Here is a 14,259-nt window from a genome sequence, read left to right on the forward strand (position 1 = left end):
AGACTGCCCAGAACTACAGTTGGTACAAAATGCTGCAGCCAAAGTACTCCATGGAACAAATCACAGGGACCATATCATTCCAGTCTTGATCCACCGACACCAGATTCCAATTTGCTCCCAGGCTCAATTCAAGGTGCTGGTATTGACCTTTAAAACCCTATATGGCCTGGGACCGACATACCTTAAGTACCACAAACTCCCACATCTACCTGCCTGTTAACTCCAGTCATCCTTGGAGGTTCTATTAGGGTTGCCTGCCAACTGAGGCTAGGTGAATAAGAAAATCTGAGAAAGGGCCTTCTCCATTGTGGCTTCAACATTTTGAAACTTCCACCCCAGTGAGATTTGTCTTTTCATGCTCTATTGGTGTCTTTTGCCAGCAGGTGAAGATCTTTTTGTTCCATCTGGCAACCCCCAATAACAGTTTTTGGTCTTCTTCTAATGTCGTATACACGTTTCTAACTGAATTTTAAAATATAACTGTATTTTGTTCCAATTTTTTGTTATGTTCACTTTCTGGTGGACCATGAATAGATGGAAAGGCAGAATAAAATGTTTTAAATAAACAAACCAAAACTCTGAAGAGCTCTCAGCTCCTTAGGAAAAGCTGATTTCTCAATATAATATGGACATACATCTCTGTGTTATTCATCGCACTGACTGCCCTGAATGCAACAGACAAAGAAAGCATGGGTTCTGGTGACACTACAGAAATCCAATCGTGTTTTCAAATAAAATACTGCTACCTTTTCCTTGTCTTTGACTGGTACGCAGGAATGCTGCTCTGAGCACAGCAGTTTGTGCATTCAAACCAAAATACTCTATGGTGTATTATATGGTATATAAATGAGGAATGAAACCCCAGTATGTGTGTGTACAGAACATGCAGCATGACAATGCAAAACTAACCTATCCATGGACAGAGCACCACAATAGCGCTGCTTCACAATAGGAGAAATGAAGCAGGAGGATTACTAAATGTATGAATGGGTCCTTAATGAAAACACCCAATCCTTCTCAGTATTAATGCATCACATCTGCCACTTAACACAGCAGGGGGTAGGGGAATCATTGAGGTCAGACATCATGTTCCAGCCTCTGCTTTGCCTTCTCCTCCCCGGCTAAGAGAAGCAAGCCCCAGATTCACATCGCGGCCATGATCGGATTTGTCCCAATCCCAGCTCAAGCAGCTTTATGCCACCCCACTAACAAGATCAGGACTGGCCAAACAGGATTTATCCAGGCTGATCAGAGATGGATTAGATAATGAAACCCAAACTGCATAAAGCTGCTGCTGGTAGGGATAATGAATAACGAATGTCAAATAAGAAGTGTACAGGCATACGCTGCACACACATCCTCAATCGGGGTTCTGATAATAAATGACTGCTTTCCAACCTCCTCTATGCCCTGAGTGTACAGTAATTCGTATCTACAAGTCACATTTTATGGCAAAATGAATATCAGCGATTGAGTTACTGTAATTTTACAAGTTGCCTCCACACATCAATGACAATCTAACATGTGACAACAGTGTATTAGAAATCACTGCAAAAACAGCAAGCCCTGTAACCTTTACAGTGAATATAGACATAGGGTCAGGAAGCTAATGCAATATCTAGAGAACAAAGACACTTTGATTTGCAGTGGCAGGAGTTCCATATTTCAAGTTACCAGAAGTGTGTCTGCCAGCAAGTACTGATCGACTCGCCTATGTTCATACCACACAGTATTTTGCCTGTGTTACTACCGGAGTTGGCATAAATCAGGATGGAATGCATATGGATGTAACACCACTCTTCTACCACATGAGCCTCTTTGCTCATCAATATACTTTTCCATGCATTATAGTAGGTAGATATGACAACATTTCTAAGCCTATGTTTAGTAATGACTCAGATGGTATAGTTATTATCAGATTATCTGATTACCAAGGATGGTGTGCCATAAATGGCATGAGATATAGTTCAGTTCCCTACCATAGGTAGAATATAAGTGTTGCGCCAGCTGCATTGGCTCCCGTTTGAATTCCGAATCATCTTCAAGGTGTGGATTCTGACCTTCAAGACATTACGCGGTCTGGGACTCTCGTACCTTCGGGACCGCATCACCCCATATGTCCCTACTCGGCCTCTGCGTTCAGCAGAGGCCAATTTGCTGGTGGTCCCCGGCCCCTCAATGATGCGGCTGGCCTCCACACAGGCCAGGACTTTCACAGCGCTGGCCCTGGCCTGGTGGAACACCCTCCCACCAACTGTCCGGGCCCTGCGGGACCTTGGTGAGTTCCGCAGGGCCTGTAAGACTGTGTTGTTCCACCGGGCCTTTGGAGTGTCCAGCCGCTGATATGGTGCCCCCCCCCACTGCTCCTGCTTTGGCACTGGTACAACAGAGCTCCTCATATTGAGGGGCCTGCCGTCCCCCCCTTCTTGGGGTGGGTTTTTAAATTGAGCCTGGACGCCTCTTGTTTAATTTGCTAATTGTTAGCCGCTGTTTTTATGTATTTTAAGATGTTTTATTGACGGAGCCTATGTTTGTATTTTACTGGATTTGCTCCTTTTTATTGTTTATATATTATGTTGTTCACCGCCCAGAGCCCTTTGGGGATCGGGTGGTATAGAAATTGAATAAATAATAATAATAATAATAATAACAGCATGTCATATCATATCTCACCATAGGGTTTACCATTGCCGGCTTCTGTGCAGGGCTAACCAGGGTTAGCTGCAGTGGCTCTGATGTAGTCTACAAAAGATCCTCTGCCAGGATCACTTTTCACTACCACTGCCGCTAGTAGCTACCATTCCATGATTCATCCATCACCATCGGAACTGTCTATTCTCTTCAGCTGACATGGTTGCTGATTTCCAAAGGGGACCGATGCATCTTAATTTGGTGTCTCGGTGTGACCACTGTGCTTTGAGAGACTCTGCTGGGAGTTTGGCCTCCTTACAGTGTTGTTCTCTGCTTCACTGATCCTGTTAAGGTGTGCATCCAAGAGGGGAGTGATAAGGAAGGATTTGTCACCTCTATTCTACCTAAGGACTAAGTAAGGAACTGAACTATACCTCATACCATCAATGATATACCACCTTCAGTGAACAGATTCTCTGATAACAGCTACACCATCATATTATAACTGACTAAAGCCATAATCCTAGGAACATCTACTCAGAAGTAGGCCCTGTTATGATCAAGGGTTCTTGCTCCTAGGTAAGTGTGCTTAGGACTGCCAGGTTCAGACTGTAGCTCACCCTTGAAGTGCTTCTCTTGAGCTTCTGGCTCCAGAACTGCCTCTATGGGTCAGCTTCAGTCCTCTTCTCTTCCAGCTTCCTTTTCTTTTTCTGGAGCAGCAGTGGCGTAGTGGCTAAGAGTAGTGGCTAAGAGCAGGTGCACTCTGATCTGGAGGAACCGGGTTTGATTCCCAGCTCTGCCGCTTGAGTTGTGGAGGCTTATCTGGGGAATTCAGATTAGCCTGTGCACTCCCACACACGCCAGCTGGGTGACCTTGGGCTAGTCACAGCTTCTCGGAGCTCTCTCAGCCCCACCTACCTCACAGGGTGTTTGTTGTGAGGGGGGAAGGGCAAGGAGATTGTAAGCCCCTTTGAGTCTCCTGCAGGAGAAAAAGGGGGGATACAAATCCAAACTCTTCTTCTTCTTCTTCTTCTTGGCTACATGCAACCTAATGTTTTCTATTTTTGGTACTACATTTAAAAAATTCAGAACATTTTCCTGTGGTTGTTGAATAGTGCTTTTCTTTTAAATCTGAAATTCTTGAGGGTGGTGTTTACATGAACCTATCTGCATTCTCGTAAACATGTTCCTATATATATTACCCAAGGCAGCAAACATCAGAAAACTCTGCATAAAATATAGATTAGTACAAAGTTATGAAACAAGCCCTTTGCCTCAGTCTAGCTTTCCTTAACATACACATGATTACCTCTGCAATATATGTAAAAATGCTCTAATATTTCTCCTTGCATGTAGCTTTCAAGTAAGAGGACTCCTATGCAACTCTACTCAGAAGTCAGTCCCATTTGATTCAGTGGGGCTTACTTCCATGAAAGTCCTTAAGATCACATCCTTAATCATTTTTGTGGCAAACACAAACTACAGATTGCTTTCCCCCTTGAACTACATAGTACTATTTGTTTTCCTCCTTATAAACCAAGTTCCCAGTTCTAGATTAAATCATGATTTTGGAATCTTTATTCAGAAGGAAGTGAATGTGTCAGTTTACAAATTTCAGATGAGTAGCTGTGTTATTGTTTAACATTAGAAGACCCCCTGAGGCCACAAGGGAAAGGGCGTCCTATAGACAGACAGAAGGAGCAAAAACAAACAGGAGTATTGTAGATTAGCACCTTTAGTGGAACTAGAGGAGGAATAAGGAAGGAAAAATAATTCATGCTGCTCTGAAGGAAAGACAAGATAAATGTAATAAAATAAGCATATCTAACACCTAGTCCTCAAAATTGTACACAAAAATAAAAACTTGTTAGCCTGTAATTTGTGGTCCAGTCCTAGTTTGCTGCAAAAGCAAAAATGATCACTTGTTGAGTTTCATATGAGAGGAGAAAGGAGGGGGAGGGGGAGAGAAAGCCAGAGTTTCAGTGTCTGTGAGGCTCACTCACACCTTAAAAAATCATGGTTTGTCATTACACATGAACCATAGAATATTCCATACAAAGTAAAAATAATGTATACAATATAAGGCATTCATCAATGAATTTGCAAATTCTCTGTGAACTCCGTCAGTAATGATAATTTTTCCCACTCTACTATATGCGCAAGCTTATTTATGCCTTAAATGTCTGTGACATAACACTTCATGATCCACCAAGCAAACTTTAACATTAAGCCCTCTCACTGAAGTGTCCAATGCAGATTCAAAAGACCTCTATTATAAACAAATCTCAAAAACAAATTATGTTAAAAAACTATTAATAACTGCACATGAGCAGACAATAGCACACAAAAAGTACCAAATTCCAGAGAGCTGCTGTGTTACTTTGTCTCAGCAAGCCTGTGTCTTGCCAATTTGAACCACCAACAAAAGCTATACAGGCACTCAGAAGTTTCAGCAGAAAACAGCAAACTGAGATGAATAAATCACACTGTTTTCAAAAAGCAGGAGCACATTCAGTGTCAGAAACAGTAGCAAGCTTTGAGGCCACCCACTTATTTGCCCTGGCAAAGCTCAGCAACACAATATATTTCAGTTAGTAAATATAGTTTTAGTGTAGTTTGTTTTTTTCCCCTTGCTCATAACTTTAAAGAACACAAGGAGGCATGAGCAGCAATTACAGATATTAAAAACAGTTACCATCTAACACATGAGAATTCAAATAGATTCAGTATTCCATACAACCAGAGAAGAAAATTCAATTCGTTGGAACAAATGTTGTACAAATGCTTCTAGAAACAAAGGGTGACAGTAAGAGACAACACTCTTTCTATCCTGCTGCATCAGCAACTCCAGAATAATTCTCAAGAATCCCCTCTACTCGCTACAGCTCTGTATTGGCGTCATCAAGAAACACAACTGCAAAAATAAGCAAGAACAGTTATCAGTTTGAAATATATAAACTAGTAACTGAAAAACTGCACTGACGTCTTCCACTTCAAATCTGTTCTGGCAGGTTGCCACTCTGTGACGTAGTCTAGAATACAACACGAGAAGAGGACATCTAGCAGTTTGAGAGGGGAAAAGATGCTACCAGTGAAAAGCTTGCATCTGGATGAAGTATTCCCTAGTTTATTATACTCACACATACTAGATCCATTTGAACTCACATCATATCTGTAGTGAGATCTTTAACAAACAAACTGAGTTTGGGCTTGTCACCAGTCATTATCCCCAAAATCCAGTTTGGGAGTTAGACTACAAGTGATCTGTTTCATGTACTATCTGCAAGGGCAGGAAAGCTAAAGAATGCAATACCCTTTACATATTTCATACATTCCTTATTTTTTTCAACAGCCAAATTCCTTGTATACTAAAAATCCCAAACTTGGTTTGCCTTGCATCTTTGATGGAGCATGTCCATACCAAGAAGTTTTTTTCCAGAGGGTTGTACCAGGAACAATTACCACAGGTAAAGGAGCTGGGCAAAAATCACTGAGCGGGTCATTTCCAGGTTTTGTTCCTAGAAAGGGAATGCTTCATTAAAGAAGTACTTTAATGTTACTGATAGCATCTGGACAATCATTATGAAAAACAGTTGTACTTTTTCACTGGCTGAGAAATGCTGAAACCTCGTCACTTGAAATAGTCAGTTGAAATTATTTCTAATAAGAGAATCTGCTCCTTAGGAAGGACAGTAGCCTGGTGTTTACCCTCACCTAGATTTATATGAGTAAGCATCCCACCAGCTTTTCAAATCATTGTGGTGAATAAAAACATCCCAAGAAAAAATCAGCTCAAGGTGAGACAGTCGGAATCCCATTGCCCTGGAAAGAAACATTTGATAAGAGGCTTGGTGCTTCAGGTAGATTAAAAAGATGAAAATAGACCCCTGTGCAAGTACTGAGTAATTACTGACTCATAGGGTGATGTCACATCACAATGTTTACTAAGTAGACTATGTTAATGGAATGGTTTGCCATTTTCTTCCCCAGTTGCCTACACTTTACCTCCAGCAAGCTGGGAACCATTTTACTGACCTCAGAAGGATGGAAGGTTGAGTCAACCTTGAGCCGGCTACCTGAAACCAACTTCAGATCATTATTTCTTCTTCTACCTGGGCTTAAAAAATGCCAATAATTGCAATTTACAGCCTCATACATGGGAGCAACCACTGCTTGCAATGACAAAAAGAATGCTGTAAACACACCAAACTGTTTCCCCAACCACAGCTAAGAAAGGGAAAACTTTACACTTTCATGCACTAAACTGATTTACTAGACTCTGAAATAAACATTTGCCCTCTAAGAGATGGTCTTCATTATAAAGGACTATGTCCTGCAGAACCACAACTCAGCAGACCATAATGAATCTCCCTTTCCTAAGAGCATCACAAATTACTTACAACTGATACCAAAATTTCATGACAGATTTTTACATTTCAGGCCAACATCTTTCAGGAGACTTCCAGAAGTTCAAGGTAATGGCTCTTTTCCTTTCAGTTGCAGAATCAATGCTTGCAAAAGTGATTTTTTTAGGCTAACTGACATGCAAAAGTTCAGTTCTGTGACTGAAACTCCAGATAAGTCATTTAGGCCTAAATGGCAGCTGGATGAAGGAGGGACTCCATCAAGGCTCTGGAGCTGCAAAAGGGGATTCCTATGTCATTTCCTTAATCAAGCTGCCTCCCTAGCTACATTAAGCCCCGGGGGGAAAAGACAGATACCCAAACCATGCCTAGCTTTTTAACAAACATTTTACCTGGAAGTGTATTCTTGATCCAGGAAACAGTACCAGTAAGAAAGCTACATCCTCTTGCTCACAGCACTGTCCCAATACCAAACAGTTCCACAGTTGTTTCTATGGGCCAAATGACATGATCTTCCAGAAGTACATGAGGATTTGTTCTTAGACAAGAGTGTACTGTCATCACAGGAGATCCTATTCTATAAGATTTGTATGTGATAGTATTCAGTGCATTAAGGACATAGTTCACACTTGTCTTATTTCTGTCCATTCTTGTTTCCCTTCAAGTTGCCACCTTTTCAGCATATATGCCATGTAGGCCTTATGTGGGCAGAAAGGCAAGGTATACATTTTGTAAAAATGAATGAATAAATGTGGATAGGTGAGGATTAAATATCAGTAGCCCTTTAACAGCTGTATTTACATCTTGGGTAAGAAACACACTAGCTGATCTAGGAGAGTCACAAGTGTGAACAGATCCAGTCTATCATTTTTATGAGCGAGCCTCCCCCACCAAGAACAGCATGAGTCACTTTGATTGCCCCCATATATAAAACAAATCTAACACTGTCTCATTCAGACACAGGAGCAAATAAGACTGAAACAACTTCACGGGCAAACATTTCACTGTAAAGGATCTCACAAACTTTCTTGAGGAACCAACAATTTTTAAAATCCACTATTTAAAAAGACACTTCCTCTGCTTACAAGCGGGTACAGCAAGCTCTCACGTGGATGCTGTCCCTTATCATCTTTCACCCCTTTCTAAAACCTTTGCCAACTCTCCTCTTTTAAGTCCAAGGATGGCTTCCCAGCACGTGCAGAGGCAATGGCCAAAAAAAAAGTTCAGTCATTTGTCACTTCATTCCCCGTTTCCCCCCAAACTGCTTTTCTACGCAGGGATTTTTGCAACGCCTGAAGCAGTGCGTGCAGTCTTGGTTACACTGCCTCTGAACTTAAATGGAGCGAAGTATAAAACGGGAGAAGGACGGGTTGATGCATGTCGCCTTGTGCTCCTGGCGGAAAGGCGGTATGCAAAATGTCAACAGAAACAGACGGCCTCTCTCTGGTGGATTCCGCACAGTATATTTGTAACGCGTTGCAATCGTTATAAATGAACTCTGATCGTGTATAACTATTGCAATGCGTTATAAATATGCTGTGCGGAATCCTCTTCTGTCTGTTTCTGCTCCGAGATCCGCCAATGATGCATCTGCCTGCCAGAGCCGTGCATGCGAAGCCCAGAGAGGACCTGGCCCGGCCGGCAGCATCCTCCCATCCAGCCCGGACGCCCTGCAAGCAGGCCCGAGGGTGCCCCGGGGCCCCGCCGCTACCTGCATGCCGCCGCCTCCGTCCGCCTCCGCCTCGGTGCGCAGCCTCTTGCTCTGGCCGCTCTCGGCCCCGTCGCCTCCGGGCATGGGCGGCTCCAGCTCGGGCTCCCGCTTGACCCCTCGAGGGGCGAGTCCGCCGCCGGGCAAGAGCTGCTGCTGCTGCTGTTGCTGGATGCCCTCCGCCATCCGAGCCGGACCCCCGGCCGCCCCGCTTCCGCTGGGGGAGCCGCAGCCGCCCGCCTGGCCTCACTATTCGGCCTCGACCGGTCGCGAGAAGCCCGCGAGGCCCAGCCGAAGCCCGGTCCGCCCGACGAGGCAAAGGGAACGGCCAATGGCCCAAGCCCGGCGGGGAGGCTTCGGTACTGACTCGGGCCGCCGAAAAGAACCGAGGAGGAGGCAGAGGCAGCCGCCGGAGACAGGGGGAAAAGGCCGAAGCGCCTCGGCAATCTCCGGAAACGCCGTAGAAGAGTGGAGGACGACGCGACCCCTCTCCTCGGCAATCTTCGGAACGGGCCTGGGGTTGGCGAGAGGGAACGGCGACAAAGGGGGCGGGGCCAAGGGGCCTCTGGGGGAGACGTAGAGGCCGCCTGGGCGTGGGTGGGAGTGGATTGCCCGAGGGAAGCAATTTTTCTCCGGGGAGGGGAAGCGGAGGGCCCCGCCCACTGCCCGAACCTCCCTGTTTGGAGTCGGTGCCTCTGAAAGGGTCGAGCGACCGTCGTTAGGAACCGCGAGGGGCCCCTCTCGTATTAAACGTGGCTGCCTCGGACGCGCTGCCCTCGAGGGCTCGTCGCCGGTACAATAATACAGCCACGCTTAGTGATTGCAAGGAAAAGATGGTCTGTGCTCGGAGTTTCTAAAATAAGCGGAGGGGGATTGAGGCTTCCCGCCCTAGAAGTGCCTGCTCCCAAGCTCCTGGCTGCATTGAAGCCCGACAGCACATTCTTTCAGGCATTCCCTCCTTTATTCCCTCTGTGCACGCCGCCGCGGTTGAAGCTGCCTGGGAAAACAGCCTGGAGGGCTTCGACTTCTTCACAGGGTGTGCAAAAGAAGACGAACACGCAGCAAAACTCGCAATTGTGCAGCGAATTGTGCTGGACAGATCTATTCACTTTCCTGATAAGGCCCTGCTCGGGATCTTCCATCCATCAAGGTCCCCTTCAGTATTGACAGACACGTTTCCTCCTCTCAATGGCTGATTCCGCATGGGCCAAAAACAGCAGTGTAAAAACGGTGTGAAAATGGTATAAAACGGTTTAAAACGGTGTAGAAGGGTTTATACTGTTTTCACACTGCTGTTTGTGGCCCATGCAAAATCAACCATTGAGAGGAGGAAACGTGTCTGTCAATACTGAAGGGGACCTTGATGGATGGAAGATCCGGAGCAGGGCCTTATCAGGAAAGTGAATAGATCTGTCATTGTGACATTTCCAGATGGTGGACACACGGCGGGTTGGCGGCTGTGTCTTCTGTACATCCAACTGGTCTTTTGGTTTTGGCCAGAAGCCAGGATTTCTCTAGATCATTGTGAGAAACTCAGTAAACAATACAAGAATTCTGCATTCATTCACAAGGGGATGGGCAGAAAAAAACAGCCACATTTGCGATAGAGATAGGCTCACTTTTAGAAGGAGGAGGTTTGGATTTATACACCCCTTTATTTCCTGTAAGGAGCCTTGGATTTATACACCCCTTCCTCTCCCCACAACAGACACCTTGTGAGGTAGGTGGGGCTGAGAGAGTGGAGACAACTGTAGCTAGCCCAAGGTCACCCAGCAGGATTGTAGGGGTGTGGAACAAATCTGCTTCACTAGTTAACAGTCTGTCACTCATGTGAAGGAGTAGGAAATCAAACCCAATTCTCCGGATTAGAGTCCACCTGTTCTTAACCACTACACCACACTGGCTTTTAAGACCTACTTGAAAACTGATGGCCCATGATGAAGGAAAAAAGTTGTGTATAGAGAATAGGAAAATGCCCTCCACTGAGGCTGATTCCGCATGGGCCAAAAACAGCGGTGTGAAAATGGTGTGAAAATGGTCTAAAAGGGTTTAAAATGGTATAAAAGGGTTTATACTGTTTTCACACCACTGTTTTTGGCCCATGCGGAATCAGCCAAAGAGTAGTAGCTCAAAATGCAGCAGTCGAATTTTTATTCTGTTTTTTTTTTCATAAACTGATGGCTAGCATACAAAAAAAAAATTCCTGTTCTTGTGTAAGGCCAGAACTGTAAGGAGATTATAGTTCTGATGCCAACAGCATCAAAACCAGACATCACCAACCTTTCTTTAATGATATCTACTTCTGAGTCATGAAAAATATCCTGTGCTATACCCCCACATGCAGGCATGTTACCAGCTTCTGCATTGTTCTACAAATAGAACATGGACTATAGTTCTGTCCTTCGGGACAGAACTAGATAGGCACTAGGTCTCAAGGGGAGAATTCCAGAGCAGAGACAGTCCAGGAAATGGTGGATGAATTCACAAATCTCCTGTCATCTTTATCCTGAAAGGAGTATAGGAAGAGCACCAAAATTGAGGTTACTAGCTAAGAAGTGCATAGAAAAAGATCCTATAAAACAAACACTTATTTAAAAGCCTAGAGCAGATCTTTTCACAATTTATTGCTTAGCATGCAGCTGGCAAGCTACTGGTAGCTCACAAACTGCCTGTTCGTAGACAGTAGACCCCTGATCCAAACTAATGATAAAACCTGACTCAGATGTGCAGAAACGCTATGAACTGCAGCAATTCATGCTACAGATGTAAAATTGCATATTTGAATGCTTTCATGCTGACAGGGATATTGAGGAGCTAATTGAGGATCTTGCCTCTGGCAGTCTGCTGGAGTTTTGATGACCAATGCTGACCCAACAGGATACAGCCACACTTGCATGACCCAAGGTAAGCAATTGACCCTTGCTCATTTCAAGACTATTCTTTGTCTGAGCAGGGGTTTTGTTTCTCAGAGGCCCTGTCGCCTGGGCTAACAAAACCTCCCTGGGCCTGTTTCTCTTCCTTGCCACTCCTAACAATCTGGAACTGAACTCAGTCTCTTGGCCTGCATCCTGCTCATCTCTCCTCACCTGTATCTTCAGATGAGGTGAGACCCAATGTGCTCATGTGTCACTTTGGGATCTTTGAGACCCAGATTCAAATCACCTCTCTGTTGTGGAATCTTGCTTAGTTATCCTGGGTCAGTTGTGCACTCTCAGCCTTACCTGCCTCATGGGGTTGTTGTGAGGATAAAGTGGAAAAGGAATTTATTTATGACGGGTGACCAACCTATGGTGCTCCAGATGTTCATGGACTACGATTCCCATCAGCCCCTGCCAATTGGCCATGCTGGCAGGGGCTGATGGGAATTGTAATCCATGAACATCTGGAGCACCATAGGTTGGCCAACCCTGATTAATTATGTGAGTCGCTTTATGTCCCCATTGGGAAGAAAAGCAGTATGCAAAATAAAATAAAAAAAATTAAAAGATGGAATTTGCTTGTCTTTGAGGTTGCTTGGTTGTCATAGCCTTGCCCTGGCTTACACGGGTCTTTTCAGCCAATGCTGTCATCCTGAGCTGAGCCTTTGGAGGCCACTGCCATTGGACCAACTTGATCCTGTGACCAGTCCAAGCTGGATCCATGGACAGGAACTGCCTGTGACAGTACTGTCGGGAGAAGCACAGCACCTAGAATAGGTGTCTGGATCCCATGAAACAACTGAGTAATAGCATTAAAAATATTTGCATTAAACATATTACCTGGACAGGCCCTGACTGCACAAGGAAATGCTGATTTGTGTAATTCCTGTTTACAGGCATTCTGTGCCATTTTTGTTGTTATAAGCATGTTTGCAGTACTCAATTTAGAAGTCGCGTGAGTACACACAATGACCTGTAATTGCTAAGAGCTTGAAGGAAAGCATACTATGAACACTTTTGCTAGAAAACGGTTAAAAATAGAATATTTAAAATGCAAAAATACAGCACCACTGTATTTGTGATGTGATACGCAAGCAGTCATACAACCAGTGATGTGGCGCTTCTGTCTCTGATCCAACAAGCTTAAACACAAACAGATCTATCTTTGGCCTGAAAACTCCAGACAAGATCTTTTCCTGAATTTTGCCATTCTAGGGAATGAGAAAAAAAGTGTGTTGTGGTGTGTACGGTAAAATCCATAACTTGTTTGATGAGTTGCCATAATGACGCCACTATTTCCTGTGTGGTCAAAGTCAGTTTACTGCCACATGAGATGCATGAGTAACAAATGGAAATACATAATTTTGGCAGTGGCATTTGGGTTTCATAGCATTCGTCTATGTTCTTTATAGGGCTATCAAGCCTTGGTTGCTATGCACCCTAAGGCAGGAAATGTGTCAGCTGTGATTTTTATGCTTGATCTGCCTGTTCCACATCTTTAATTATCAGTGGTTGTCTTGCCATAAAATGTTAGACAGCTCACTTGTTAAAATCTCAGAATTGAGTAATTTTGAAGATGTCAGTGTTTAAAATTTCACTCAGAAACCGTTGCCAGTAGGACTGCTTCAGAGTAAATGACTGAAGCCACAAGTTTTTTCCTGAATACTGTCAGCGGAAGCACTGTGAATCTCCCCTTGCTCCATAGGTCCCTTCCAACCTCCAGAAAGTTGGTGTTATGGGACCTGTAAAGACTAATGTGATTAACAGGGGTCATAAAGTTGCAGTGGGGAGAAGGAGGAAAGTGAAATAGCCCCTTCTTTCTTTTTGGTTTTGGACTTGGCTTTACTATACGCCTCTGTATTTGGTGCTTCATCCTGTTCCATTCAACTGCTGGATCCCATGTGAACTGCCTCTGATCATGATTGGTGAGTGCCAGTCTACGACACCAGGGCTGAAACCACCATGGTCCTGGGTAAGGCCAGCCAGATATCTTTCTGGCCAGGGACCCCCAGCAAATTGTTGTTAGCTAAGCATGATGCTCTGGTACTGAGAGAGAGACAGTCCAATAGCCCTACACCACAGGTGTCAAACTTCCGGCCCTCCAGATGTTATGGGCTACAGTTCCCATCATACCCTGCCAGGATGATGCTGGCAGGGGATGATGGGAACTGTAGTCCATAACATCTGAAGGGCCGCAAGTTTGACACCTATGCCCTAGACCGTTTAGGGTTTTGAAGGTTAGTGCCAAAACCTTGGACCTGATTCAGTTATCCATCCAAAACCAATGCAGCTGGCGGAATGAGGTCCCTATAAAAATCTGTGCTGTTTCATTTTGTACCAGTGAGAGTTTCCAGAGCAAGCCTAAGAACAGCCCTCCACAGAGCGAGTTGCAATAGTCCAGCCTAGAGGTGACCATTGCGTGGATCACTGTGGCCAGGTCAGGTTGGGATTGGTAGCCTTGCCTGGCAGAGATGGTAAAAGCCATTCAGGCAACATTTGTGACTTGAGCCTTCACAGATAAGGAGGCATCAAGAATCATATTTGGATTATTGACAGGTAGCATAGGCATTAACTACACTCTCAAGGGTCAGAACTTGACCTCCCCCATCTAAGCCTCCCCATCCTAGCCTCAGGACCT

General features: G+C 44.6%; 1 protein-coding gene across 1 annotated transcript in view; it reads right to left on the reverse strand.

The window, feature by feature from the left end:
- LOC125434783 (RNA binding protein fox-1 homolog 2-like) overlaps positions 1-9,225 on the reverse strand; it is a 66,999-nt gene extending 57,774 nt beyond the window's left edge. Inside the window, exon 1 of the mRNA XM_048500481.1 lies at positions 8,707-9,225. Within this exon, the coding sequence (XP_048356438.1) occupies positions 8,707-8,889 (183 nt within the window). The 5' untranslated portion in view covers positions 8,890-9,225. The remainder of the gene's footprint in view (positions 1-8,706) is intronic.
- Positions 9,226-14,259: the final 5,034 nt, after the last annotated feature.

The sequence above is a fragment of the Sphaerodactylus townsendi genome, linkage group LG06, assembly GCF_021028975.2.
Source record: "Sphaerodactylus townsendi isolate TG3544 linkage group LG06, MPM_Stown_v2.3, whole genome shotgun sequence".
Taxonomy (NCBI): Eukaryota; Metazoa; Chordata; class Lepidosauria; order Squamata; family Sphaerodactylidae; genus Sphaerodactylus; species Sphaerodactylus townsendi.